This window comes from Theropithecus gelada, chromosome 14 (assembly GCF_003255815.1).
Source record: "Theropithecus gelada isolate Dixy chromosome 14, Tgel_1.0, whole genome shotgun sequence".
Classification (NCBI taxonomy): domain Eukaryota; kingdom Metazoa; phylum Chordata; class Mammalia; order Primates; family Cercopithecidae; genus Theropithecus; species Theropithecus gelada.
Window position 1 is genome coordinate 64196917 of NC_037682.1, and position 27649 is coordinate 64224565.

At 44.5% G+C, this 27649-nt stretch overlaps 1 protein-coding gene across 4 annotated transcripts in view; it reads right to left on the bottom strand.

Annotated features, from left to right (window-relative positions):
- Positions 1-27649, bottom strand: part of CLPB (ClpB homolog, mitochondrial AAA ATPase chaperonin) — a 149388-nt gene that overhangs the window by 35486 nt on the left and 86253 nt on the right. For all 4 annotated transcript variants that reach the window (XM_025356858.1, XM_025356857.1, XM_025356856.1 and 1 more), the window contains one exon: positions 1648-1745. In XM_025356858.1, coding sequence (XP_025212643.1) covers positions 1648-1745 — 98 coding nt within the window. The remainder of the gene's footprint in view (positions 1-1647; positions 1746-27649) is intronic.

Genomic DNA, 27649 nt, shown 5'->3' on the forward strand with positions numbered 1-27649 from the left:
TGTATGGTTGATGTTGATTATCAAATATTTCCAGCTCTCCCGTTCTAGGCACATGGTAGGATTACTCTTCCTGGCCCCCTTATGATTGGTTTGGAACATGGGATTAGTTCTGGCCAATGAATAGTGAGTGGACGGAAAGGATCCTCCTTCTAGGCTGAGCATTTAACTGTGGATGTAAGACCCTTCAGAGCATCCTTTTCCCTCTGGCAAGCAACCAGCAACATTCCAGTGGGTGGCTGCTCTGCCTGCTGGGATCTCTAAGTGCCTAGGATGAATAGAGCCTGCCCTCATCCACAACCACAAGGAACATGCAACATAAGGCAAAAATAAATCTTATTTTGTTTCGTTTTAAACCACTGAAATTTGGGGTTGTTACAATAGCATAATCTAGCTTATCCTGACTGATCCATATACATTCATACGTTGCCTAGAACCTTAGAAACCATTTAGTACAATGTTTTCATATCACAGAAGACTGAGCTTTAATGAGGGGAAGTGCTAGCCCAAGCTCACATGGGCAGTGAGTGGTGAAGCTAGGATCAGAACCCACATCTCTTCAGTCTCATTCCAGGGAGCTAAGTGCTTGGACTTAAGACAGAGAATATTTGCCACTAGGTGGGACCTGCCACACTGAATCATCTCAAGGTACTTCGGCCAATTTGTGGATAACAGACTCCTTGATGCTGGAAAGGGCACAAGAGTAAAAGTAAAAAACCTGGTCTTTGCAGTCCCTGTCCTGCCACTGAACCTACCACATGACCTGTAGTCAAGCCTATTATGTTCAGTTTTGATGCTAACTCACTCTGGGACCAAAGGCAAGCCACATTACAGCCCTAGGCTCCAGTTTCTCCAGGAGTAAAATAAGTCAGCTGATTTAGGTTTCAGAGATTGAAACTTGTGGCAACAGCAGAGTCCCCTCAGAGACTTCCCCAGGAGGGAAGGGCAGGCCACATGGGCAGTGCTCTAGTCCGTCTCTCTCCTTCTACTCGAACAACTCAATTTTCCTCTGATTTATTGGCTTATGCTTTTGTAAGACTTCCCATCACTGGACTTGATTTCTAAAGTCCCTGCTAGCTCTGAGATTTTGTGATTCTAGTTCTAGTTCTGTCCAGTAGTTCCTGAGTTACTTAGCCCTGTTTTCAGGGAGTTCAAAAGTTTGGTTGGGAAGACAGAATTAGAATGGAGGATTTTTTGGCTCAGATTCTATACTAGGCTTTCTGGAGTTTGCGTGGAGGGGAGGGGAGGGGTGAAGGAATAGTTCTAGAAAGAGTGATGCTGGGAAAAGATGGTTTGATGAGGCTGTAGAATACATGAGGCCTAGGAAAAATACGACTAAAATCTTTGCTTGGGCTAAAGATTTTGTCTGGCTAGCACCCCCTCCTCTGAAAAGGACCTGGGAGACCCATCACTTCATAAACCAAATTTAAAGGTAATGCTCAGCAGCCAGAAGTGGCCAAGGCCACTCCCTGGTCATGACAGGCGCAGCTTCCTATTCTTGATGAGACTGGGGGCTGGATTTGTATTTAAACAGATAATAATCACCTAAGGAGAAGTGGCCTTTGGTGTAAAGCCTGACATAATTTAATGAGTGAAGGATTAAATGATGCGTGGAGTGTCCACAGGCCTCCTCCCTTCCCTGAGACTTACCTTGGCTTCAGAAGTCCTCAGAAGCTTCATCACTTCCCCTTCTCGGGCATAATCCAAGGGCGTGTGTCCCATTTCATTCCTCTGCAGGGGGTTGGCTCCTGGCAAGAGAAGAAGGATAAATAGTCAGAGGCTCTATGAATGATCAGTGGAACCTCAGCCTTCCCTTGGAGGTGGCTTAGGGCTCTGATTTCTATGTTGGGAATGTCCATGGACACCTACAAATGGTGGAAAAACATGGGACTGGGGCTCCTACACGTGCATGCACACATGTTCCATAACATACTCCATACACATAGATGCATTGTAAATACACAAATACACACAGCTGAACATGCTAACACAGTATGCCAAACAACTACACAGGTTAATATACTCCAGCACAAATACATGTAAACACACAATTTCATACATGTATTCATTAAAATGTCCCTATTTTCTGGGTTCACGCCATTCTCCTGCCTCAGCCTCCCGAGTTGCTGGGAGTACAGGCACCCACCACCACGCCCGGCTAATTTTTTGGAGAGATGGGGTTTCACCATGTTAGCCAGGATGGTCTCAATCTCCTGACCTCATGATCTGCCCGCCTGAAGCCAAGGTAAGTCTCAGGGAAGGGAGGAGGCCTGTGGACGCTCCGTGCATCATTTAATCCTTCACTCATTAAATTATGTCAGGCTTTACACCAAAGGCCACTTCTCCTTAGGTGATTATTATCTGTTTAAATACAAATCCAGCCCCCAGTCTCCTCAAGAATAGGAAGCTGCCCCTATCAGCGTACAGATAAACATTCATTCATGAAGCCATACAAAGGGTTCCTTTCTAAAGCAGAGAATATCCCAAATAACAATTAAATGGTTCCCCTTCTTTCTGTTTTCTGCTGCTCTCCTTTTATGCGCTCTTACCTCTGGGCATTTCCTATCTGTCTGAGTCAGCTGAGACCTCTGGAAGGGCATGGGCACCACCAGCAACCTGTCTATGCCACTCTAGCTGTTGGTGGTTGAGTGTGTGTGGCTGAGCATTTCCTTCAATCATTAGTTCCTGTGACTTAAGGACAAAGACTTTGAGTATGACAAAAAGAAGGGGTTAGCTTGGGGCCATGTATCTGCCTTGTCTCTAAGTACTGGCAGCTGACAAGCCTGTATAAAGTGTCTACCTTGTGCCAGCCCCGGCAGTTATGGAGGAAAGGTCACTCTGACTCTCTGTGCTGTCACAGCCTTCCCAAAGCCCACATCTAAGCACCTCACTCTCTTCTTCAGAAACCACCCATTCTATTCAAGTCGGCAGACCCTGAATGAATGGGGCCTGAGGATGCAGAAGAATCAGATCTGGCCCTGCCCTAAAGGTACTCCTCTCATGGCAGGAAGACAGAAACATAATTAGAAAACTGCTTTGTACACAGCAGATGCTCAATAAATGTGTGTTACACAGAACATTAAGGTAATAATTATCTAGCATTTTTTGAGCTTCTCTCTTGCTCAGGAAGTACTGTCTGCATAATAGAAGGTTAAGACTCAGTCCCTGCCAAAGGATATAATGGGCTGGCTGGGAAACCAATTAGCACAGGGTATGGCTCAGGGTGGGTGTCCAACCACTGTTGATGGACAGTAAAAACCAGTGTTTCTCAATCCAGTATGTGAAAACATTTATATCATGATACAGAAGTATTCCTATTCTACTTAAAAAGAAAAAGTTCTTTTAATTAAAAAAATTTTTTTTGGCCGGGTTCAGTGGCTCACGCCCATAATCTCAGCACTTTGGGAGGCCGAGGCAGGCAGATCACAAGGTCAGGAGATTGAGACCATCCTGGCTAACACGGTGAAACCCTGTCTTTCCAAAAAATTAGCTGGGCGTGGTGGTGGGTGCCTGTAGTCCCAGCTACTCGGGAGGCTGAGGCGGGAGAATGGCGTGAACCTGGGAGGCAGAACTTGCAGTGAGCGGAGATTGCACCACTGCACTCCAGCCTGGGTGACAGAGCGAGACTCCGTCTCAAAAAAAAAAAAACCAAAAACAAAAAAAACAAATGTTTAGGAGACAGGGTCTCACTATGTTGCCCAGGCTAGTCTTGAATTCCCGGGCTCAAGCAATCCTCCTGCCTTGGCCTCCCAAAGTGCTGGAATTACAGGCGTGGGGCCACCACACCCAGCCACAAGTCTCTACTTCTTCTTTTCTTACTTTTTTATTTTTATTTTTTTTTGAGACAGGGTCTCACTCTGTTGCCCAAGCTAGAGTGCAGTGGCGCGATCTCTGCTCACTGCAACCTCCACCTCCTGGGATCAAGCAATTATCCACCTCAGCCTCCTGATCACAGGCATGTGCCATGATGCCTGGCTAATTTCTGTATTTTTAGTAGAGATGGGGGTTTCACCATGTTGGCCAGGCTGGTCTCAAACCCCTGACCTCAGGTGATCCTTCCACTTTGGCCTCCCAAAGTGCTGGGATTACAGGTGTGAGCTACCATGCCCAGCCACAGTCTCTACTTCTTAAAAGACCCTATCAACTTATGAACAACAGTAACAATTTATTAAGCATTTACATGTGGCTGTCTGCCTGAGTGGCAGAGGAAGTGGATAAAGCTCTATAGAGATGTGGGAGGTAGAGGGGGAAGGGGCAGGCCATAGGAAATACAATCCAGGTGAAGGAAACTTTTATTATCAATAAGAAAAAACTAATTTTTTTTACACAGTATTATCTTCTAACAGGAATTTAGTGCAGAATATTGACAAATACATTGTTTTTTATTAAGATACAATTCACATACCATAAAATTAAACCTTTCAAAGTATACAATTCAAGGCCGGGCACAGTAGTTCATGCCTGTAATCCCAGCACTTTGGGAGGCCGAGGTGGGCAGATCACTTCAGGCCAGGAGTTCGAGACCAGCCTGGCCAACATGGTGAAACCCCATCTCTACTAAAAAAAAAAAAAAAAATTAGCCGGGCATGGGGGCACATGCTGGTAATTCCAGCTACCTGGAAGGCTGAAGCACGAGAACTGCATGAACCCAGGAGGCAGATCCCAGTGACCTGGGATCATGCCGCTGCACTCCAGCCTGGGCAACAGACTTGTCTGAAAAATGGAAAGGAAAGGAAAAAGGAAAGGAAATGAGGTATACAATTCAGTGGTTTAAAATGTACCATTCCAGAACATTTTCACCCTCCTCCAAAAGAAATCCCCTATCTATTATCAGACACTCCCCCTACCCCCAGCCCTGGCAAACCTTAGTTTACTTTCTGTCTATGGATTTGCCTATTCTGGATACTTCCTATGAATGGAGTTGTATAATTGTGGCCTTTTGTGTCTGACTTCTTCAAGCTTACCAGAATGTTTTCAAGGTTCATCCATGTGGTAGCATGGCTGAATAATACTCCATTCTGTGGATATACTACGTTTTGTTTATCTATCAGGTGATGATGGACATTTAAGCTATTTCCCCTTTTTGACTATGATATAAACAGTGCCATGAACATTCATACACGAGTCTTTGTGTAGATGTATGTTTTCATGTCTCCTGGGCAGATCATTGGAGTCATGATGTAATAATAGTAACACTGCTATTTATTGAGCAATTACTCTGTGCCAGACACTGTGCTCGGTACTTTCTATATATTTTATCAGTTAATCCTCACAACTACCCTGAGGGATAGGAATTAAAATCCCCAAGCTACAGGCTCAGAAAAGTGAAATAACTAGCCCAAGGCCACAAAGCTAGCTTTATTTGCTTGAACTAGGAGTAAAAACTACCCCCAGGTTTTCCTAACTCCAATTCTCTACTCTCATGAGGGTGACCACAATATACCCCTGACGAAAAAGCCTTCAGCTGGCCTTTGCTTTCAGGACAAAGTGCAACCTCCCTAGGAAGGAGGGTGCCTGTGGTCTTCCTAACTACTGGGCAAGTCCTCAGAAGCTCAGTCAGAGCCTCATCCTTTCTTTCAATTTTGTTGGCACTTACTGGGCACTTGCTATCTGCAAGCTTCTGTGTGCAGGATAATGAAGGACTGGCAGAGTCAATGAACAGTTTCCTTCTTTACATTTCACGACTGTTCTATAGCAACTGATACCTTGGCCACTCTCTCCTGTGAGTTCTATAACACCACTTTTCAGGTTTTCTTTCCGCTCTTGTGACCATTTCTTCTGTCTCTTTTGCAGACTCTTTAATAACCTTAAAGACTTCCTGTCTTTAAGATTATTAGGTGCTACCTAGAGTTCGAGTCCAGCACAATTCCACCTTTCCAGGAGCTCATGGGGACAAGAGATCACAGGCTGAGTGTCATCAGTGTGCTGAAGGAGGGACAGGCAGCACTGTGGGGCTCAGGAAGGAACAAACTGCTCAGGGACTTGTTCGCCTAGCCCAGCCTTCCTGGCCCAGCCCTGCTGAGCTGCTTTCTCTGGCACTCAACACTGAGGGGCTCTGCAAGGGCTGAGGGGCCAGTGGCAGACAGCATCCTCCCCTCCCCCGAGAGCTAAACCACAGCGGAGGCAGAAAGGGAGCTGCAAAGAAGCAGTGAAAAGGTCTCTCCTTTCTTAGACAGCCTCAAGGGCAGCTTTGTCACTAGACATGAGCTGCGGTGGAAGGGAGGGTTAGGGAGAGACCTCTGGAAGGGGAAGAATGGCAAAGAGAAGAGTAGAAAAATGGTTAGGAGGAAAGAAATGGCAGAGAGAAGAGGAGGGGGAAGAGGAGACAAGGTGACAGAGGAAGACAGTGGAAGAATGAACAGAGAGTGAGATTAGCCTCTTCAAACAAGTGCTGTCAGTGATCTATATTTGCTTACAGAATGAAAAATGTGTGCCATAAACATTGGCCACTGAGTAATTTCTAGTAGGAGTCGTGTCACTTCTCATAAAGGATGGGATGGGGACAGGCAGGACATCTCTGCACCTGGGCCAGCCAGCACAGGGGCTCCTTTTAAAGTAGTACTGCACCTGTCTCCAGCCCAGGAGGCTCTCAGGTCAGGCTCCACCTGACCACTCATGGGGAAGGCTCCCCAAGGTTCTAGAGCCTCAGGGCAGCATGTCTGCCCCCACTTTAGGAAGGCTGAGGCAGGGGTACCGTGGATAGTGTCCATCTAATATTAGGACCCCAGCCCTTCACCCTCGCTCTGACTTGACTAATTGCTGTAATAATTGATAGAACCTGACTTCTACCACTGATCGATTTCACCTTCATGGCCACAAACCATTACACTCCAATAAATAACCATGTTGGGCCTCACCCGCCTGCCCTCTCCAGGGGCATCAGGATGGCCCGTGCCCTGGCCTGACCTCCCCTTGCCTCCCACCCAGGGCCCCTTCGGGCCGAGCAGCTGGTCTAGAGGGCCAGGCCTCCGGGAGCAAGTGAAAGGGCTGGATGGAGGTGGGGAGTGCTAATCGCAGGCTATCCGTCACTTCCCACTGGCTGTCTGGGGCTGGGGCAAACACCTGGAGCACCCCAGGCAGTGTGGTACAGGACCCCTCCCCTCCTCTCCCTCTCCAGATTAGTGTGTCCCAGCTTATAATATTTGATAAATAGCAGACTGGCTTCCTGGCAGCACTGCTGCGGCTGCGCCTGCCCGCTACAGCTGTGGAAGGTCACTCATTGGGGAAATATGTTTCTGTCAGTGGTATTGAAAAAAGTTTAGTGGAGTGACAGGCCTCAATTTTTCAAATTTTATTAACTCCATCCTCTTAACCATTTGTCTTGAATTCCTTCAGATTCTGGGGGATCTGTCAATAGGGCCTGGGCCAGGAAAGTCGTGTTGGGGCGGGGGGTGGGTGGTCGTGGGGCTGATGCTGATTGGTGCCACTATGGCTGGTTTGGACCTCATCACCCAGTGGCAATGCTGTTGGTGAGAGTGAAGGCCTGGCTCACTGGTGCTGAGAGAGCCCACTCCTCTTCTCTGTTTCAGTACCTGCCTTTGATTTGACACAATTATTGACTCTCCAAGTGGAAAAATGGTGAGTTCTTCTAATTCCCTAAGAAGATACTTCCTTCTACTATATCTCAAACGGGTGGTCACTCTGGCTCCTCTGAATGTCCCCAGTACCCAGCCCCAAGTTCATGGCTCTCCCAGGGGTGTCCCCCATTTAACTGAAGGCATATTTTTCACATATGAGCCCCAGATTCTCTCACCAACTCCACTTCCATCTTGGTTCTGAAAACATCTGTTCATCTTTTAAGACTCAGTCCAGGCTTCTCCTCCAGGAAGCCTTGTTTTCCTTCCACCGTAAGTTGGGTACCATCCTCTCTGCTCCCATAGGTCTTTTGGCTTCCATCTTACTGCATTGGTCACCCTGCATTAAAGTCTGTCTTTAAGACTGTCTTTAATGTAAGACTGAGAGTTCTTAGAAGCCAGTCACTGTGTTTGATACACTGCTATATATCCTTGCATGGGATGGGAACTCAATAATATTTGCCAGACGACTGAACCATATTCTCTCCAGGTGCCATCTTCTGAGGCCACACAGAACATGGCTGTTCTTTCTGCCCCAGGAGAACCTTTCTGATAGCAAGTACAAAACCAGGTACCTTTTTCCTGTAGACCAAAGTCCCCAGTTTCTTTGCTGGTCCCAGAAGCCTCTCTGCCTGGTTGGCAGAAGAGGTCAGGTCAGGCCCTGGTACCCTCTATGCTCTGTAGGTGGGAAGTGGGGAGGAAGTGGTTGGAGAGAGAGGCCCACCTGCCTTTCCTAGGGAGAGTGCTGAAATTAGGGTGGAGGTGGGATTCAGATCTTCTCTGTGCTGGTGGCAAAAAGCTCATAAGCTGAGAGGGTGGGAGAAGGCTTGTCACTCCCTCCTCCCTTGACACTACTCTGTCCTGGCCCTTGCCTACCTCAAATAAGATAATGTGTATAAGACGGCTTAACAACAACAACAGTAACAACAGTAAATGTCCTATACAAATGTGTTGGCCTATTATTATTAACAACATTGACATTCACGCCGCTCCCCACCCCTGGTTCTGTCAGCACACTGCCCTTCTAGTGATGCGATTCCACTGCAATTCCCATGACTCAGCCCTTCCCCCTGAAAGAGCACTGGGCTGGGGAGCCAGTGAGGGGCTGCCTCTCCCAGCTGTGTGATCCACCAGGGTACTTGTTCTACTTCTCTGGTGGTAATGACTGCTGCCCTATCTACCTCTAAGGGCTTTGTGAGGACTACCTCTAAGGGCTTTGTGAGGACTAATTAGATTAACAAGTTCAAAAATGATTGGAAAGAAGGATTAGACAGGTGTACAATGTTCTTTGTAATAACTTTTACATTCACTCTTGCTTTCCATATTTACTGCTAGTGGCTTTACCACCTTCGTCCTCATTGTCACTATTTCAGCAGTCTGTTGACTATCTCAAATTAGAAGTTTTTGTTGAAACTTCTAATTACGGGAAATCCTTCCCATGATCAGAGGCATGTCAATGTGGACTGATCTATTCTTTTCAGTTATGAGCTCCCCATCAAGGAAACATTCAGAGAGAGAGTGAGAGGATGACCACATATGAAAAGCCATGCACCTTCCCTGTCTCCATGCTCAGCTCCACTCTGTCCCCACCTGTGGTCTCTCCGATTACCCAGATCCTGCCCATTCTTCAAGGCCCAGTTCTCTCCTCCTCCAGTGATCAGTGCTCTCCCTTCTGGGCTCCTAGTGTCCTCCCTACTCACTCCTTTTCCTGGCCCTCAGTCTCAGGGTCCTGGCCTGCCACTTTCATATCTTGGTTTAGTTTTCACATCCAGTATGTATGGGGCTCCCTCAAGTCAGAGCCAATTCTCCTCTACTTTCCCGGAAGCTGAAGGTGAGAGAGAAAAGACTTGTTGAGAATGCTGCAGGAAGCACAGAAGAACTGGGAATAGAGCTCTGGTCTCTTGAGCTTTTTCCATAAACCACACCACTGAGCCCTGCTCAACATACATATGTACACAGACATTCACACTTGCAGATGTGCCCCCCCACCCCGCCCCTGTAATGAAAAATACTTACTGGGCACTTGTTATGTGCCATATCCTGTGCTGACAATGGCCATGGATTTAACAATTTGATGAAGACAGCAGGAGATGTATAATTTTTTCTAGTTTACAGATGATTTAACTGAATCTAACAGAAGAGCAAGGGGAAAGGTGACAGGCTAACATTTGTTGGGTATAATGCTTTTATATACAGTGTCTGAATTATTCATCAAACAGTCTGAGAAAGCAGAGGCTCAGAAAACTAAAATAATTTACCCATGGTCATAGAGCAGATAAATAGTAAAGCTGGGATTTAACATGGGGATTTATTATACTATTCTCTCTTTTGTACATGTTTGATATTTTACATAATGAAAAGTATTTTTTTAGGAAAGGAAGCCAGGTCTGGTTTTCCACTACCAAGTGCTACCTTCCAAAGGCCTGATGACTCAAAAAGAGAGAAAAATCATCTTTTTTCCTCCCTTCCAGTGTGCTCAGATGCTCCAAAGCCAAGATAGGGGCATTTCTAGAGGCAGATTTAGGATAGACAGCTTTGTAGAAAGGGGACAAAATGAGGCTCCCTTTCCTCCCATTCAGGACTTCCCTGTCTGGGGGCCAGGGGAATGGTGACACACATTAACTGACCTCCCAGAAGGTCATCCACAAGTCCCAACCCCCCAGTAGATATGCTCTGATGTGATCCCTTGCCTTCAGGGAGGCAGATTTCTAACGTTCAGGGAACAGAGAGACTTTTAATGGAATGGATCCAGACATTCCCCATTTCACTGTATGGAATCAGACTTGTTCTTGCCCTTGGGTAGAACTCAGACTAGTGAAAGACAAACAGGGATAGAAATAACATCATTATGTAACAGGGGAGTGAGAAGATGAGGATCTCAGGGGACTGAGATGAGGATGATGATTCTTCCCCCTACGCCCCTGGTACCAGGGAGCTAGGCACTGTGCAGCTTAGGAGGTGGGAAACCACAGCACCAGCTGGAGAAGAGCAGAAGATACTACACTGAGCACTAAAGAAAAAAGGACCAGAGAAGTGGAGAGGCCTGGGGAAGGGAAATTAGAGCTCAAGGTCACAGAGACCACGAGTAGGAGAGTGGGAGCTAGAACCCATGCCTACTAGTTCAGGGCTCTTTCCACCTACACCGTTTCGGCCTCTGCCCACCCCATAGCTTGCACTTCCTCAGCACTGACTGGAAGGACTGGCTTACACTGGACTACCACTGTTCTCTTCTGTGGTGCCAAAATCATCTTTGCCCACCACCCAGACTTTATGTTCTGCAGACTCAGGTTCATCTTCCCTGCCCTGAAGCTTTTCCAGGCCACTCAAGCCTACAGATCACTTCTTCCTTTGAACCACTAGAGTTATTATCTGATCACAGACTTTCACACATATGCCTTGTCTCCACAATCAGATGTACGACTAAGAATGCTTTGTGAATGGCTAGAAAAGGAATGATGATGATCGCTAGGCATCAGGATGGGTTCGCAGAAGCCAAGTCATGCCAGACTAACCTCTCCTTTCTTTATCAGGATGACCTGTTTGCTCAATCAGGTACAATTAGGCCAAATGTGGACTTCATGAGACATCTGATGAGATATCTCAGGATAATCCTGTGGTCACAATGGAGAAATGGTACTGGATGCCAGTACCACATGGAATGCTAGTAAAAGACTGATGGACTAACCAGACCCAAGCAGGTGGATCAGAGGTCTGGAAGGAGTTTCCAGTGGCAGCAAACACTTGGTCCTTGTTCAGCATGTTTACCTATGACATGGATATCACAGGGACATCTTCCTCATCAAATCTGCAGATGTAATTAAGGTTGGAAGGGTACCAAATACACGCGATGGAAGATTGACATTAAGAGCTAAAGCAAATGTGATGAAAGTTAGTGGAAATAAATAGGAAGTCATAGGTTTGGAAGGGAAAGTGAGGATTGTTTTGGGAAACGTGATTGAGACAGGAAAGGGTTTACAGGCCACATGAGAAAAATAGTTTAAGGAAGTAGGGGGTTTAGGCTGGAGAAAAGAGCTCAGGAGAACCTGCCTGACATTTTCAGATATTTCAAGGGCCATCGTGTTAGAGTGGGATTAGATTCATTCTACGTGAATCAAGGGTAATATTAAAACACTTAGAAGCAGATTTTGGCTAAATTTCTAACCATTGGAACATCTAAAAATAGAATATGAACAGCCTCAAGAGCAACTGAGTTCTCCAGCACTGGAAGTGTTCAAGCATTAAATGGACAACCGCTTAGGTGGTTTCCTACTTATATACTGGTTTACAGGTATTTTTTTTCAAGATTAATTGTTAACATGCACTTATCCATTCATTCAAAGATACTTTTTGAGTCTTCTATATGTTTGGCACCATGGTAGGTGCTAGGGATACAAAAGTGAGTAAGAAGATACTGTTCTTGCTTTTAAGGAGCTCCTCATCCAGCTGAGGGGAGATGGACAAGTTTATTTCAGTAGTATCTTGTGCTTTGATTACAGGCCTCAGCAAAGGGAAAGCTGGCTTTAGATTAAGTCAGAATTCCTGTGGACATTCAAAAATACGTTTGGTTACTAAAGGCCAGTAACCGTGTAATCAAGGCCAAATTACTTGCTTAAAATTACTACTGGCTGTGGGAATGTAAGTGTATAGTGAAACACAATTTGTGGATTTTTGTGCATGACATTTTGCTCTTATACCTTGAGTTTTGGTCTTTGGCTGGGACTTGTTTATGTACCTACAGATTGTCTTACAAGTGGCTGTGGTGTCAGGGTGAAATGATTTAGCCAGCAGGGCTACCTAAGTCTCCATTTCTTACCCACCCTATGGGGATTGCTTCAACACAGACATAAACATGCTCCTGTCGTTACCTTATTGCACTCGTCACACGGGGAGGCTAGAAGGCTTGATTCAGGGATATGATTGGATTTTAAATCCAAGTCTCACAGGATTTTAATTACTGGTTTGGGGCAGCAGAGATAGGCGCTGGCTGCCTTTGGATGGAGGAGGTCGATACACCAGTCCACAACATATTGAGCCACAATGCCTGCAGACTCTATTGCTCTATTTAATCATCTTTTGCAAAATTTACAGTGGAACAGGAGGGATCAATACGGAATTTATCACATTCTCTTGTAAATATGAGCCAGGAAAGAGTTCCAGGCAGTTTGTTACTGAGTGGGAGGGAACATGTCTGTGTACAGCTGGGCATTACGAGATGAGACAAAATCCATACTTCTTGGCATAACCTACAGACATTCAGCCTCTTAAGCCTGAAGGCAAGTTCAATGGGAAGAATGCTGATTCATTCATTCATTCAGCCAACCAACCAACATACTAGAGCACCTATTTTATGCCAGACCCTACAGAGGACAGGGTAGACCCTATAGGCTCTGGGGACATACACTAGAATTCTGCTTATGAGATCCTAATCATAGATACAATAACACAATGGCTCTGCCACTCACTGGTGAACCTTGGTTGAGTTACTGAACTGCTTGGTGCCCTTGTTTATGCATATGGAAAATGTAGCTAATAAGAGTTCCTAACTTGCAGAGTTATTTTTATTTTATTATTATTATTTTTTGAGACGGAGTCTCACTCTGTTACCCAGGCTGGACTGCAGCAGTGCGATCTCGGCTCACTCAAGCTCCGCCTCCCGGGTTCACGCCATTCTTCTGCCTCAGCCTCCCCAGTAGCTGGGACTACAGGCGCCCGCCACCACGCCCAGCTAATTTCTTGTATTTTTAGTAGAGATGGGGTTTCACCGTGTTAGCCAGGATGGTCTCGATCTCCTGACTTCGTGATCTGCCTGCCTCGGCCTCCCAAAGTGCTGGGATTACAGGTGTGAGCCACCACACCCGGCAAGTTATTTTAAGTATTAAAAGAGATAAAAGCCTTGGTCCAGAGCTTTTATCAAAAAATGGTAACTATTGTTATTTTTCCAATTGCTGTTACTAACCATTCCTTCCGACAGTGGATGGGGTGTTGAACAGGGAGCCGGCTACCCTACCTCCTTAGTAGACAGAAGGGAGACTGGATGGCCATCCCAGGTTAGAGATCTGGTCGGGGCCACCAGCAGCAGAATCTGAGGAGCAGGAGGAAGAGGGTGTGTAAGGAGGAGATACATGTTAAGCTCTGTTTTTTGACGCTTCAATTGCAATCTTTAAAACAATAAAATAGTCTTCTAAAATTGCTGTGGGGGAACAGAGTAAGAAGCGATTCACTTCATGTGGGCAAACCATGGAAAGTTACACATTAAAGATATAAATGAGTTGGATCTTGAAGGCTAAGTAGGAGTCTGATAGGTGGAGAAGCGGGGAAAGGACATTCCAGGCAAAGTGAATGAGGACAGGTTTGGAGGCAGGAAAAGCTATGCAAGGTAGTGAACACTTTAGTGGGCCACAGGCAGAGACAGTTCTTGTCTCCCAGGCCTACTTGGCTGCAGGCATCCTCCTGGTAGGCCCACAGGATGATCCCAATCCTGAAGCAAACCATCATCCTCATCCTCTCTTGGAAACTGGTGGCAGAAGATTCATGGTGGACTTCAGAGTGACTGCATGCTGGGTTAAACATCTGGGCTTAATTTATAGGCAGTGGGAACTGCTGAAGGTTTTAAAGCAGGAAAGTGACATGGTTTTGTGAGGTAGAGGCTGGTTTGATGGGATTCCAGAGGTAGGAAGACCAACAAGGCTGTTATAATAGTCCAGGTGAGAGTAATGAAGCCTGAATTAAAGAAGTGGGGACAGAGGAGAGAATGGGCTAAAGATGAAATTCTAAGAAAGACAGGACTTGGTGGAAAATGAGGGAGAAGTCATCAGACATAACACTTTCTAGTTTGAGCAACCAGTAGACAACCATACTATTCATCAAAGAGAACATGGAAGAAAGTGTGAGGAGGGATGGGTTTGGACGCACTAAGGATGAGATGTCTTTGGAATATTAAGCATCAACAAAGCTGTGGAAGACGTGAAAATGCCTGGCTTGCTCTAAGGAAGATATGTAGATCAGTGTGGTTAGAAAGAGGTGGTATAAAAACCATGGAAATGAATATTCAAACATACTTCACATACAGAGTTAGGCAAGGAAAACGACAAAAGCAAAAACTCCCGCCAAGCATTTCTGGTCAAAGCAAACCTAACGTAGAGGTTTTCTAGACGGTGGATAATGCTCTGAATAGCATGTGACACAGGCACAGGAAGTGAGGATCCTTAGCCTATTTTCATTTTGGACAAGACCCAAAATGAAAATGTTCACGACTTTCGTGGAAGTTGTGGGCTTTCAAGAGGCCAGCCCTACTCCTCCTTATCCCCACAGTATAGCACAGACTCTCCTCAGAGGTGGCAGCAGGTTCTATGGCCAGAAAGCAGCTAGGAGCAACTGTCAGTGGGGAGGGAAAGGCTCTGCATAAAGCAGAGTTCAAAGTGCACTATCAGAGCCAGAGTCCTTAGGCTTCTGCAGTCTTGCCTCCTGCAAATGACAGCTGAGACCAAGGCATCCAAGCCTGGGGTCTGGGCTGAATTTAGCAGTCATAATCATACTGCTGACATCTGGGGCACAGCCACAGTCTTCGTAGAAGGTGGCAGCTTCTGTTCATGCACTAAAAACACATCATCTTCAAACATGCTAATCGCATGTCTGCTTCCATCTAACAACATTGAAAGGAGCTGAAGAAAGGGCACACAATGCCCACACATCTGGCTAATTCAGTTATGAGGCCAATCAATCTTGATGGGTTGTCTATGAAACCCCAACCACCCCAAAGGACTGAGCTGACCAGATGTTTAAGCTTCTGTTGACCAATCCTAGCCTAATGTGCAGGGCAGAGAAGAGGGGTTATCAAGAGATGACTTTCGCTTCCACTTACACATCTATTCCCAAAGCTAAGTAGAGCCCTCTGCTTGGATGAGAAGTATCAGCACATTAAAGTAGTGGTTGAGCCAGGCTCACTGGAATGAGGTGCACTCAAATATACAGACTTTCACTCTGAACTTAAGGAAGACAGGAAGCCTTATTTACAGTTGCCTTTGTGAACACTCACAGCAATAGAAACCAATGAAATATTTTTTGCTAATTGCACTTCTCTATATGGAGAGAATCAGAAATGTGGGGGTGGGGGAGCTAGTATCTTTAACTATAATATCAAATGTTATAGGCTATGGTTCTGGGAACAGAAACTGTTTTATCTGCTGATATCTACTTCATTCAAGGCTGAAGGAATTACTCATCTCCCTCATAAAACATTTGCTTTTTTGAAAAACCAGAAGCTTCTGCCAACAAGGACTCTTCCAGTTTATGCACCTTCTTTTATGCCCAATCACAGTCACCAGGCAACCATCACCAAAAATAAAAGTGGAAAGGTGGTGGGAGATTAGGAGGAAGGAGAGAGGACAGGGATAGACCACAAACACCGGGAAGACCACTTTGACCCAGGGCTCCTTGCTGTTGCTAGCGATTCCATTTTTCTCAAGATGCTTTTCCCTCATTAATTCTGAAGATTTCACCAAGTTTGTCCCAGAGTTGAGGATGCATGACAAAACAGATGAATGGTCTTGGGTAAGAGAAACTTCCAACTTACTAGAAAGTAGTGAGAGAGAAGCAAAGATTAAAAATGAGGTCTTTATTGTGATACCCTGTGCCCAGAATAGTAATTGGCACTTACTAGGAGTTTAATAAATACTTGCTGACTGAATAATTATAGCCCCATTATGACACAGCTGGGCTATGCTCCTTCCATTTCTGTTTGTCAGGAGAGGCCTCCTATGGTCATGGGCAATACCACTCGACAAAACCACTGCCCACGGATCAGGAGTCTTCCTTCAGCCTGAATGAGCACAGATGAAGTTGTACTGAGAGGTAGGGCTATGAATGTCATTATGACATCCAGCAACCTCTTTTTCCTCTTCTCCATGGGTGCAGTCATCAATACTGCTGACCCATCTTGCCTCCTTTTAATTCTTTCTACCTTTAAAAAGAATTTTTTTTTGAGGCAGGGTCTCACTCTGTCACCCAGGCTGGAGTGCAATGGTGCAATCTCGGCTTATTGCAACCTCCACATCCCAGACTCAAGCAATTCTCCCCACTCAGCCTCCTGAGTAGATGGGACCACAGGCATGTCACCACACCCAGCCAATTTTTGTATTTTTTTGTAGAGACAGGGTTTTGCCATGTTGTCCAGGCTGGTATCAAACTCCTGGGCTCAAGCCATTCATCCACCTCAGCCTCCCAAAGTGCTGGGATTGCAGGGGTAAGAGCCACCACGCCTGGCCTTCTTTTCTACCTTGATTTCCATGATATACAGTATCTATGACTTTATCTCCTTTGCACTTCATTTTTCTTTTCTAAGTTACTGAGTGTCAACCAAGGCCGAGTCCTCAGCCCTTATTCCTTTCTCTCTCTATGCATTCTCCTTTAAAAGACAGCTCTGATTTGTATAAACAACCCTAGTGGTTCTCACTCCTGGCTATATAATAGAATCACATGGGAAGTGTTAAAACCATATCAATCCAAAGTAGGAGAAAATATTTCTATACATTACAGATAAAGGGCTAATAAACAGAAATTTTAAAAATCAAGAGAAAAACAAGACCAAAAGTCCTATAGAAAAGTAGGTAAAAGACACAAATAGACAATTCACAAAAGGAGATATAAAATGACTGTCAAACATATGAATTGATGTTCAAGTTCACTTATGATAAGAGAATCAAACTAAAATTACAATGAGGTACTATTTCTCACCTTCAGATTGGCAAAAATCCAAAAGCTTGACAATACAATCTGTTGGAGAGGCTACAAGGAAACAAGCCCTCTCATACGATGCTAATAGAAGTGTAACACGGTACAACTCGTACGGAGGAGAAGCTTGGTAACAGCTAACCAGAGGACATATGTATTTACCCTCTGACCCAGCAATACCACTTCTCAGACTTTATTGTAAAGGCATACCTCCAACAAGACCAAAATACATATGCATAAGGTTATTCATTGTGGCATTATTTGTAACTGCAAAATATTAGAAATCTCAAGGTCCAAGTATAGAATACATGGAATATACATACAATGAAGTATTATGCAGCTGTTAAAAATGAGGAATATCTATGAATTTACATGAAGTGATTTTAAAGAAATATTGTTAAGTTAAAAAAGCAAACTGCAAAGAGACATATACAGTATGCTACCTTTTGTGTAGGTAGAAAAGTGAAATAAGAGGACGTACAAATATTTGCTTATACAAAGAAACACAGGGAGGACAAACCAGAAGACAACAAAGCTATTTATTTACAAGGGGCCAGGACTCACTGAGAGGGACAGAAGACGGTTGAAAGGGATACAGGAGGGAGGCTTACTTCTCTGAGTATACCTTTTGGTACCTTTGACTTTTAGAAATGAGATAGTGCTCTACACATTCAAACAATACAATTAAATCAGTCAGGATAGGTAGGGGAGAAAAACCCTAAAACTGAAAGCAAATTGAAAAATTAACCCAACTGTACTTCAAATGAATAGCATAAACACACTGAAGAGGGAAAAAAGAACCCCAGTAACTTAGGAACCCAGTATTTGACTATGTACTCTCAGCCTTGGATAGACTAGCAGTGAGAATTGCAAACAAATCCTGACCTGAACTTTTAAGGAGGTTTGTTTTCTATAGTGGCATATGGGTAAAGCAGTTCTGAAGCTTTTTTAGATGTATTATAGGATTGAGCAAATGAGTAAATAAATAAATGTATCAACACTATTTGTAGCTGGCATTGTCACTAAGGAAGAAGGACATACAAATATGAAATGTGTGAAGACAAGAAAGAACCCTGTCAGGATTAACTGGAGGGGGGGGGGGGGGGGGGGGGGGGCAGTATTGGCGTTCTCAGGATTTCTAACATATGTATGTGCATAAGAATAGCTTGTGCTTACAGTCCCAGCTACACGGGAGGCTGAGGTGAGATCACTTGGGGCCAGGAGTTTGAGAGCAGCCTGGGCAACATAGTTAGATGTTGTTTCTTAAAACAAACAAAAACAAAAATCATCCTTGGTGCATTTACGTTATAAAGAAAAAAGTAAACAATATAGAATATCTGTGTGCATATGTATATACATGTATGTGTATATTTTAATAGATACGTGTATATACATGCGTATATACCTATATAAATAGTTCTTGGCTCTGTCAACAGAGGAGCAATGAGCACACTTGGTACACAGATTTCACTCTCTAGTACAATTATCAACAAAAAAAATCCGAGGGCTCCTCAAGAAATAGCTGATTTCAGGGCAGCAGCAAGGGGGATACAAGATGAGCCTGAGACATTTCGTTATGTAGAAAAATAAGAAAATGCTACATATTAAAAAAAAAAAAAAAGATGCAGGTATGCCATACTGGCCAAATATGAGGCAATAGTAGCCCCAACATAACTAAGCCTATAATAAATTTTACAACATTAAAATGGTAAGTACCCGCCAGGCATGGTAGCTCACGCCTGTAATCCCAGCACTTTGGGAGGTTGAGGTGGGTGGATCACCTGAGGTCAGGAGTTCAAGACCAGTCTGGCCAACATGGTGAAACCCCGTCTCTACTAAAAATACAAAAAAACTTAGCTGGGCGTGGTGGCGGGAACCTGTAATCCCAGCTACTCTGGAGGCTAAGGCAGGAGAATCGCTTGAACCTGGGAGGTGGAGCTTGCAGTGAGCAGAGATGGCGCCACTGCACTCTAGCCTGGGCAACAGAGCGAGACTCCATCTCCAAAAAAAAAAAAAAAAAGTATCTCCTCACAGCCTGGACAACATAGCAGGACTCTGTCTCTAAACAATTTTTTTAAAAAAAACTCAGCTGGGCAAGGTGGCTTACGCCTGTAACTCCAGCTACGTGGGAGCCTGAGGTGGGAGGATCACTTGAGCCCAGGAATTAGAGATTAGAGTGTGCTGTAATTGTGTCACTGCACTCCAGCTTGGGTGGTAGAACAAGATCCTATTTCGAAAACCAAAAGCTATCTCTTTACAGGGTGCTAACTAATGTCAAGGGAAAAGATAGTAACAATACAGTGGAGAAACTGGACAATTCTTTGACTGGAGATGGGGTGAGAGTAGACTTTTCTCTGAAAATTCTTGTGAATTTTATACTATGTGCAAGCATTAGCTATTCAAAAAGAGGATTCAAAATAAAGCATGTATAAAATATCTCTGAGAGTGTGATACACAGAATAACTCCCCCACCTCTGCCCAAGATGTCCATGAACCCTGGAACCTGTGAATATGTTAGAGGAATATGAAGGGTGCAGATAGAATTAATGTTGCTAATTAGCTGACTTTGAGATGGGGAGATTACTCTGGACTATCTGAGTGGGCCCAATATAATCACAAAGGTTTCTAGAAGTAAAAGAGGAAGGCAGAAGAGCCAGTGTCAGAGTGAGGAAATGTGAGAAAGATTCAACCGGTCATTGCTGGCTTTGAGGATGGATGGCGACTACATGGAGACATAAAATGTGGGCAGCCACTAGAAGCTGGGAAGACAGGAATGATTCCCTCCTGGAGTCTCCAGAAAGGAAGACAGCTCTGCCAACACCGTTTTCAGTCCAGCAAAACCCATTTCAGACTTCTCTCCAGAACCAGAAGATAAATGCGTGTTGTTTTAAGCTACTAAGTTTTTGATAACTTGTTACAGCAGCAATAGGGATGATACATGAGAAGAGTAAGGTGGTTGCCTCTGAGGAGGACCAGGGCTATGAAAGGGAGACTTCCTTTACTACTACATGTCTTCTGGTACTACTCTAAATTTTTATCTTGTGCAATTTTTAAAGTGAAAGTCACAATGGTCACTAAACAAACACACAAACAACAGACAATCACTTCAGGAGCTCTCTATGGACTACAAAACTAAGTAAAAGTCCTCTGTCTCTTCCCCCAAGATCCTCCACACCCATCTCCCTACCCCTTAATCCAGCACATGGCCAGTTTCCTCCAGGTCTCTAAATAATACACAGTATTTGTGGATCCTGGCTCCTGTGGACAGCTCCTGTTGCTGCCTCACCTGAAAAGCTTCCTTCCTTCTCTCTCTGTTTGAATTTTACCTGTCCTTCTGGGTCTGGCTCTGGTCCCACCTCCTCCATTAAGCCTTCTATAATGCCACACTGGTCTCTCTCCTCCTCATTCCCCATGACAGCTGTTAATTCTGGCCCTTGCTTATGTTTAATTGAAAGTCCTGTTATCTACTGTCCTGCACTGTTGTCAGTGTGCTTTGCATATGGGCATTTTCACCAAATTATCACTCTACAGGCTGCAGTCTCAAGGAAGTGCCTATATCTTTTTCTCTCTTATTTCCTGACATGCGTAGTACCCATTAATTCAACAAATGTTTGCTAGGCACCTATCATGTGTTAAAGACAGTGCAAGGTGCTGGGAACACAATACCTCAGATCCAGATCCTACCTTCTGTGAACCCACTGTTAAGTGAAGGAGAGATATATTAATCAAATAACTATAGAACTACATGTTATGGTAAGAGTGATAAACCATACAGGATGCTTTAAGAACATGTATCAGAGGAACCAAGAACAGGGATGATGGTGGTTAGTTGTAAGAAAACAATTAATAGTTGCTGAATAAATACAAATACTTAAGACAATTAGATCAGTGGGCAAGTATTCAGAATCACAAAATATTACAGTGAAAGAAAGTCTCAGATTGTAGTCCAATTATATTATTTTACAGATGAGGAAACTGAAGCTCAGGTTGGGGGAAGGACTTGCTTGACAGCAAGGTAGAGTTAGTGCCAGAACCACGTGCCAGGTCCCTTGACCCTTAGTCAGCACTTTACCACACAGGCTTCTATTACTTCAAAGGGGTCCCTGAAGGATTTCTCAAGTGGCAAGCTCCTTTCTTCGGCTACATTTAAATAATACTCATTTCCAAAATGCAGGAAGGAGTCTGTGGTCCAAACCTATAGAGAACATCCCTGCTGTGTTCTTCCTTGGATACTGCCTGGCTTCTGTATCAAGGAAGACAGCACATGAATGCTAGAAGCAAACTCCTTTTGGGAAGGGAAACTTGGTTCTGGTCATTCCCAGTCTCAGCCTTGGAAGGGGTTTTTGCTGCTATTTTGCAGGTCCTGACTTTCTCCTTCCTTAAAGCTGCAGTGTGGTCCTTTATCTGTGCATTCTGCCCAATAGCACGTGTGCTGGAGGGGGCATGAGTGGGCTGGCAAAGGGCAGCTGGAAAATCTGATTCTGACTCAGCGCTGTTTCCAGGCTCAGTGCAGGTGGAGGAGAGTGTAGGACACGAAACAGACCTCGCCCAGCTGATGTTGACCTCTCCCTCACCCAAGGGAGCCTTGGCCTCCAGCTGCCGCTACTGGCGGTGATGAGGTCATGCCGGATACCAGCCAGGCTCATATGAGGACTGCTTGGAGCCGATTAAAGCCTTGATGAAATGCGGGGGCCTGGATGGCAAGTGGCTCTGGACAGCATGGGCTCTGGTGACCAGGCTCATCTCCAGCTCAACTATGCAGTGGCTCCTTGATGTCCACAGGAGCCAGGATACAGAAATACTTTTCCCTGGGGTAAGCAAGGACAGTTCCTCATTCTATACTGGGTAAGGGGCTAAGGATACGATTCAGGTCACTGAGGGCCTCTTGTAGGCCTGGTCTTCCACATGGGCTACAAATACAATACCACAGAACTCCACTCCCCAAAATGCTCCGGACTAGACTGCTGGATCCCTTTGGATGACTGACTAATGGCCATCCCTCTCCACAGGATTTTCTCAAGCTAAATCACAGCCTAACACCCACATTTTGAGTCTCAATGTAAATGCCATATGCTCAGGGAAGACTACCTCCATTCCTTTTCAGACTAGATTAGGTCTCATTATGCTCTTATAGTACCCTCTATTCTTCCTTAATAATACTTTTATTATTAGCTATCAATTTAGCTAATAATTAGCTGGTAATTTTGTAACTATTTGCCTAACACCTATATTCTACCAGACTTTTAAGCTTTACAAGGATGCAATAAATATTTGTTAAAATAATAACAGGAAATCAATAAAAAGGAAGGGAAGAGAGAGGTTTGCAGATTTTTAAATGATACTCTTTAAAAGGAAACTGTTTTATACAACAGAAGGGCTCATCTCCTCTACCACACTAGCTGTGGGGTCGATCCGGTCCTCCTGGCTTTCCAGCCTGCTTTCAGGCAACAAGTCAGACATCCAAGACAAGATTTTCTGGTTTTGAGAGGCATGGAGGATTTTTTTCTTCTTTTCTTTTTTAATAGCTTTACTGAGATGTAATTTACATACCATAAAGTTCACCCATTTAAAGTATACAATTTAGAGGAGGTTTCTCGTATACTTAGAGAGTTGTGCACCATCACCATAATCTAATTTTAGAATATTTTCATCATCTCCAAAAGAAACCTTGTACCCATTAGCAATCTCTCCCCATCCCTCCCCCAGATAACTGCTAACATGGAGGGCCTTTACCATTTGAATCCAAACAAGAAGAAACCTTTAGTATTCAATCACCTGACACAATTTCTTCATTTTATAGAGGAAAAAAGTGATGTTAGAGAAGTGCCATGTTAGAGAAGGGTGGGATGTGGCAGAACTGGGGTGGATCACAGTCCCTGATGTCTACATCATAATGGCAGTGCTCTGACCTCTCTGCCACACAGTGTGACTATATTTGTGTCAGAATGTCTTTACCACTGGACTTCAAGCTAGTTGAGGGCAGAGGCTCTATTTTGCTCATTTGTCTCCCCTTTCTGCCTGGGAGTACCAGCAGAGCAGTGATGTTTTAAGGGTGGTCTGTGTATTGGTGCCAGACAGTGAACTTTGCCACCAGTTTTTGATGGGATAAATACAAACAGTAAGTATCTGGAAACTTTTATAGCAACTAGAGTAATTTTATGTTTATAGAAATTAATGACAAATTTGGGGCTATATTTTGCATGCCTTTAAAAATATAATTTTTTCTTTTCCTTTTTGAATCGGAGTTTTGCTCTTGTTGCCCAGGCTGGAGTGCAATGGCATGATCTTGGCTCACTGCAACCTCCACCTCTTGGGTTCAAGTGATTCTCCTGCCTCAGCCTCCCAAGTAGCTGGGATTACAGGCACCTGCTATCATGCGTGGCTAATTTTTGTATTTTCAGTAGACGCAGTTTCACCACGTTGGCCGGGCTGGTCTTGAACTCCTGACCTCAGGTGATCCACCCACCTCAGCCTCCCAAAGTGCTGGGATTACAGACACGAGACACTGAGCCCACCCTCCCCTCATTTTTTTAAACCTGTTTCAAGTGTAACACATAAAGAAAAGCGCAAAAAGTACATAAAGATACAACTCAATTTTCACAAAATGGACACACCCACATAACCAGCATCTACATAAAGAAATAACATTACAGCATCCCAGAGACCCCTCACGGCCTCTCCCAGTCACTACCCACACTCTCAAGGTTAAGAACTACCTTGACTTCTTATGCCATTGATTAGTTTTCTCTGTTTTGGACTTTAAATGCAGGCATACAGTAAGCACTCTTCTATGTTTGGCTTGTGACCTGATGTGAGTTTGTGCTGTAGTACAGAGCAAGAGTTCACTCAATCCCATTATATATTATTCCATTGTGTGACCATCCCACAATTTATTCATCCATTCAGCTACTGATAAACATTTTAGAAATGCCTAAATCATCTTTCACATTAAACATAAAGCCTATCCTAGTCCTCCTCTAAATCTTAATGATTTTCCATTGCAGGGTAAGTCCAGTCTTCTCAGCATAGCTTACATTAGTGACCTTCAATATCAGCTCCAGCTTTCTTGCCCTCTGATACCCTCCAGCTCTTCTGAACTATCCGCAATATTCTGAGTAAAGTATGCTGCTTCATTCTCCATGCCTTTGAACACGTTGCTCCCTCCGCCTTCCTACCTCAGCCACCTGTATACTTGGCGTTCATCCCTCAAGACTTGTTGTGAACACCATCTCCTACATCATGCTTTCCCTGCCCTCTTCAAGATCTAAAAGGTCTTTTCTTTGTGATCTCACAGCACCTTCTACAGATCTCCATTAATATACCAGATAGCAATTCTTGGTTAAAATGTCTGGTTTCCTCACCGAACTGTGAGTTACTTAAGTGCAAAAATCATGTCTGGATCATCTTTGTTTCCCTGGTGCCTAGGGCAGGCCTTGTGGCAGCAGAGATGCTCAGTAAGTGTTTGGTAAGTGAAAGAATACTGGAGCTGGAAGGGGTCCTTGGGATCTGCTATCCTAACTTCTTTATTTTACTGAGGAGGAGAAAGGATATGCCTAAAGGTGAAAGGATTTATTGGTGGCAGAGCCAGAACATCTGATACTTCACCCAGTGCTCATTCCCCTTCTCTGTTTTGCTGGAGGGAATCAGAGTGTGGAGCTTCAACTCCACAGACAGACAGCCTGAGGCAGAGCTGATTCCCTCCACATCAGGCAGTGCCACCAGATGGACAGACAGTGAAGTGGAACAAGAAGCGGAACTCTTAAGTTCTGGGTCCTGACAACAAGCCAAGAGGCTGTTAAAGGTCATGGCCCCACTGGAAAGGATCTTTTCCTCCGGCAGGGATGGTGGGGAACTTAAGGACTCATTTGATGACGGCTGGTTAACATTGATAACTGAGCACAGACTTGGAGATAGGGGCAAGGAGGATTCACTAAAGTAGGTGTGAAGGAGGCTGAGAGAGGCCCCAGGGAAAGTATTAGGTTTTGTTAAAGCCCAAGTGTTTCTGAAATGAGAGCACCAGTGACTGAAAAGGAAGTGGTATTATGACTATAAGGAGAAGGAAGGTAGCCAGGAGGAGGTGGCTCATAAGTGAAGCTCTAAAAAGTCAGACACATTAGGAAATTAAGAGTCGGGGAAGGGGATCAGCAAAGGGTAGACCAAAAAGTAAAGCACCACAACTCCCAAAAGAAAACCTACAGTGGTTTTGGAGATTTGTCAGTGCATCCAATCCAAAAACATACTAAACCACATGCAGGGCATTGTAGCAAAGGAGATGATGGAGATAAAAAAAAGACACAGGCCTGGCCTTCATCTACCTTGGTCTAGTAAGTGAGACTGGACCCAAATCCAGAGAACAGGAAAGACTTCAGAAGGAAGGTGGCATGAGGCTGGGGACTGACTGGTAAAAAGAACTCCACCAGCATGATAAATGGTCTTAAAGGGAAAAGACAGGCTGAATGAACTGCCAGAATAAAGGCACCAAAGTGGGAACACAGTGTAGCTGGAGTATTAGGGCTCCAATAGGGGGAAAAAGTAGGCGAGGGTCAGACTAGAGCAACTCTAAAACCAGTTAAAAACATTAGTATGGTTAGGATTTTTTTTTTTTTAAATGAGTGAGCACTGAGTGTTTCTGAAGTTAATAACAGAGACTATTTTATAAAAAGTACCTACTCTGTAGAAGTACATATGTCCTAATCCTTACAAATCCTTAGGAGGTAAGTGGCAACACCCCCATTTCCAGATGAGGAAAAAGAACTTCAGAACAGTCAGTAATTTGCCCTGGATCACATACCTATTAAACGGCAGGGCTGGTCCCAAGATCCTGACTCCAATATTCATGCCCTTCCCTTGCAACCTCTCTTAGCTGGGGGTTCTCCTTTGAAGCATATACAAAAAAATATTTGACTAGTGATTTTCTCAATGCTTCCAAAGGTGTATATATATAGCTAGTACCATTTTAGATGCCTGGAAGAGATGTCAATTCCTGTGTACAATGGATGCCTTGGAGAATGAGGGCTCAATTCTCTGGAAGAACCCTGGTCAAGAAAAACTGCCATGATTACAGATATGTTTTAGGAAGAAGGATCTGCCAGTGGGATCACATTCCTGAAAGGACCTGGTTGTCAAAGCAACTTAACGGTCCTGGAAATATCAAGATGAGTCATCTTCAGGAACTTGAAGTATGAGACTCCAGCCACCTTTCCTGATCACTCCTCTTTCTAGTCCTACTGCCTCTTCCCCACCTTCCTCCCTCCCTCCAACCACACCTGCATTCAAGTGCTGAAGCAGAGCCTTCCTGCTGATAAGCCATCAACACAGGCAAAAGCAGCATCTTTCAAGGTAAAAAACACGAGGGTCTCTGTACTTTTCTGTGGTGGTTGAGAGTAGAAGACTGGCACTAGTTAACTCAAAACCCTTTTGGAGAACTCGAGCAAACTCCCATTATCCTTCCTGATAAGGCTTAAGCACGCCTTCCTCTAGGAAGCTTTCTGTAACTGATTCCACCTCTCTGATTACCAGGCAGAATACAGCATTTCCCCCTGTTCGTCCCCAGAGTCCCTTGTCCAGTCGCCTGTCAGAGCACCTACCCCATTATCATGGCCTGTTTCCACATCTGTCTCCTCTGACAGTGTGAAAGCCTCTCAGGGTCAGTGACAGTTTGCCTGATCTGTCTTAGGATCCCCTGAGGCCCATGGTCTCAGAGATGGCAAGTGTCTTGCCGAGGGTCACTTGACAGGGCTGAGATTTAAACCCAGGTCTGACTTCAAAGCTTGTTTCTTCTTCACTAGGCCACAGCATCTCCTGAAAATGAGGCGATGTTAAGCGGTCTGTGCTAAGCTGTACAATGCTATACAAGTTTGGAGGAGGAAGTATCAGAGTAGACCAGACGACCAAGAAAGGCTTCCTAAGAGAGGGAGGCCTTGAAGAGTCTGAGGATTCAGATAAGAAAAGAGGGAACATGACGGCACTTTAGGCAGGATAGGAATGTTGTAGGTAGAGACAAAATTAAGAGGCCTTAAAGGTTCCATATTGGGGAGGAATGGAATTACAGCTGCCAGAATGAGAGTTTGAGTTCTTTACACATGTCACAACGATAACTACTTATAACAGGGCACCTACCATGTGCCTGCCAGGGGCTTTCATAAAAAATACCACCAATCCTCATGCTATCCTTGTGAAACAGGTGTTATTTTAGATGTACGAAAACTGAGGCTTAGAGAATTAAGGAAACACGTCCAAGACAACACAGCTAATAGGTGGGTGACCTGGGATTCAAACCTAGGTTGGCATGATTCTGAAGCCTAAGGTTCCCTTTCTATTACTCCATGCCACCTTCTAATGGGCCAGAG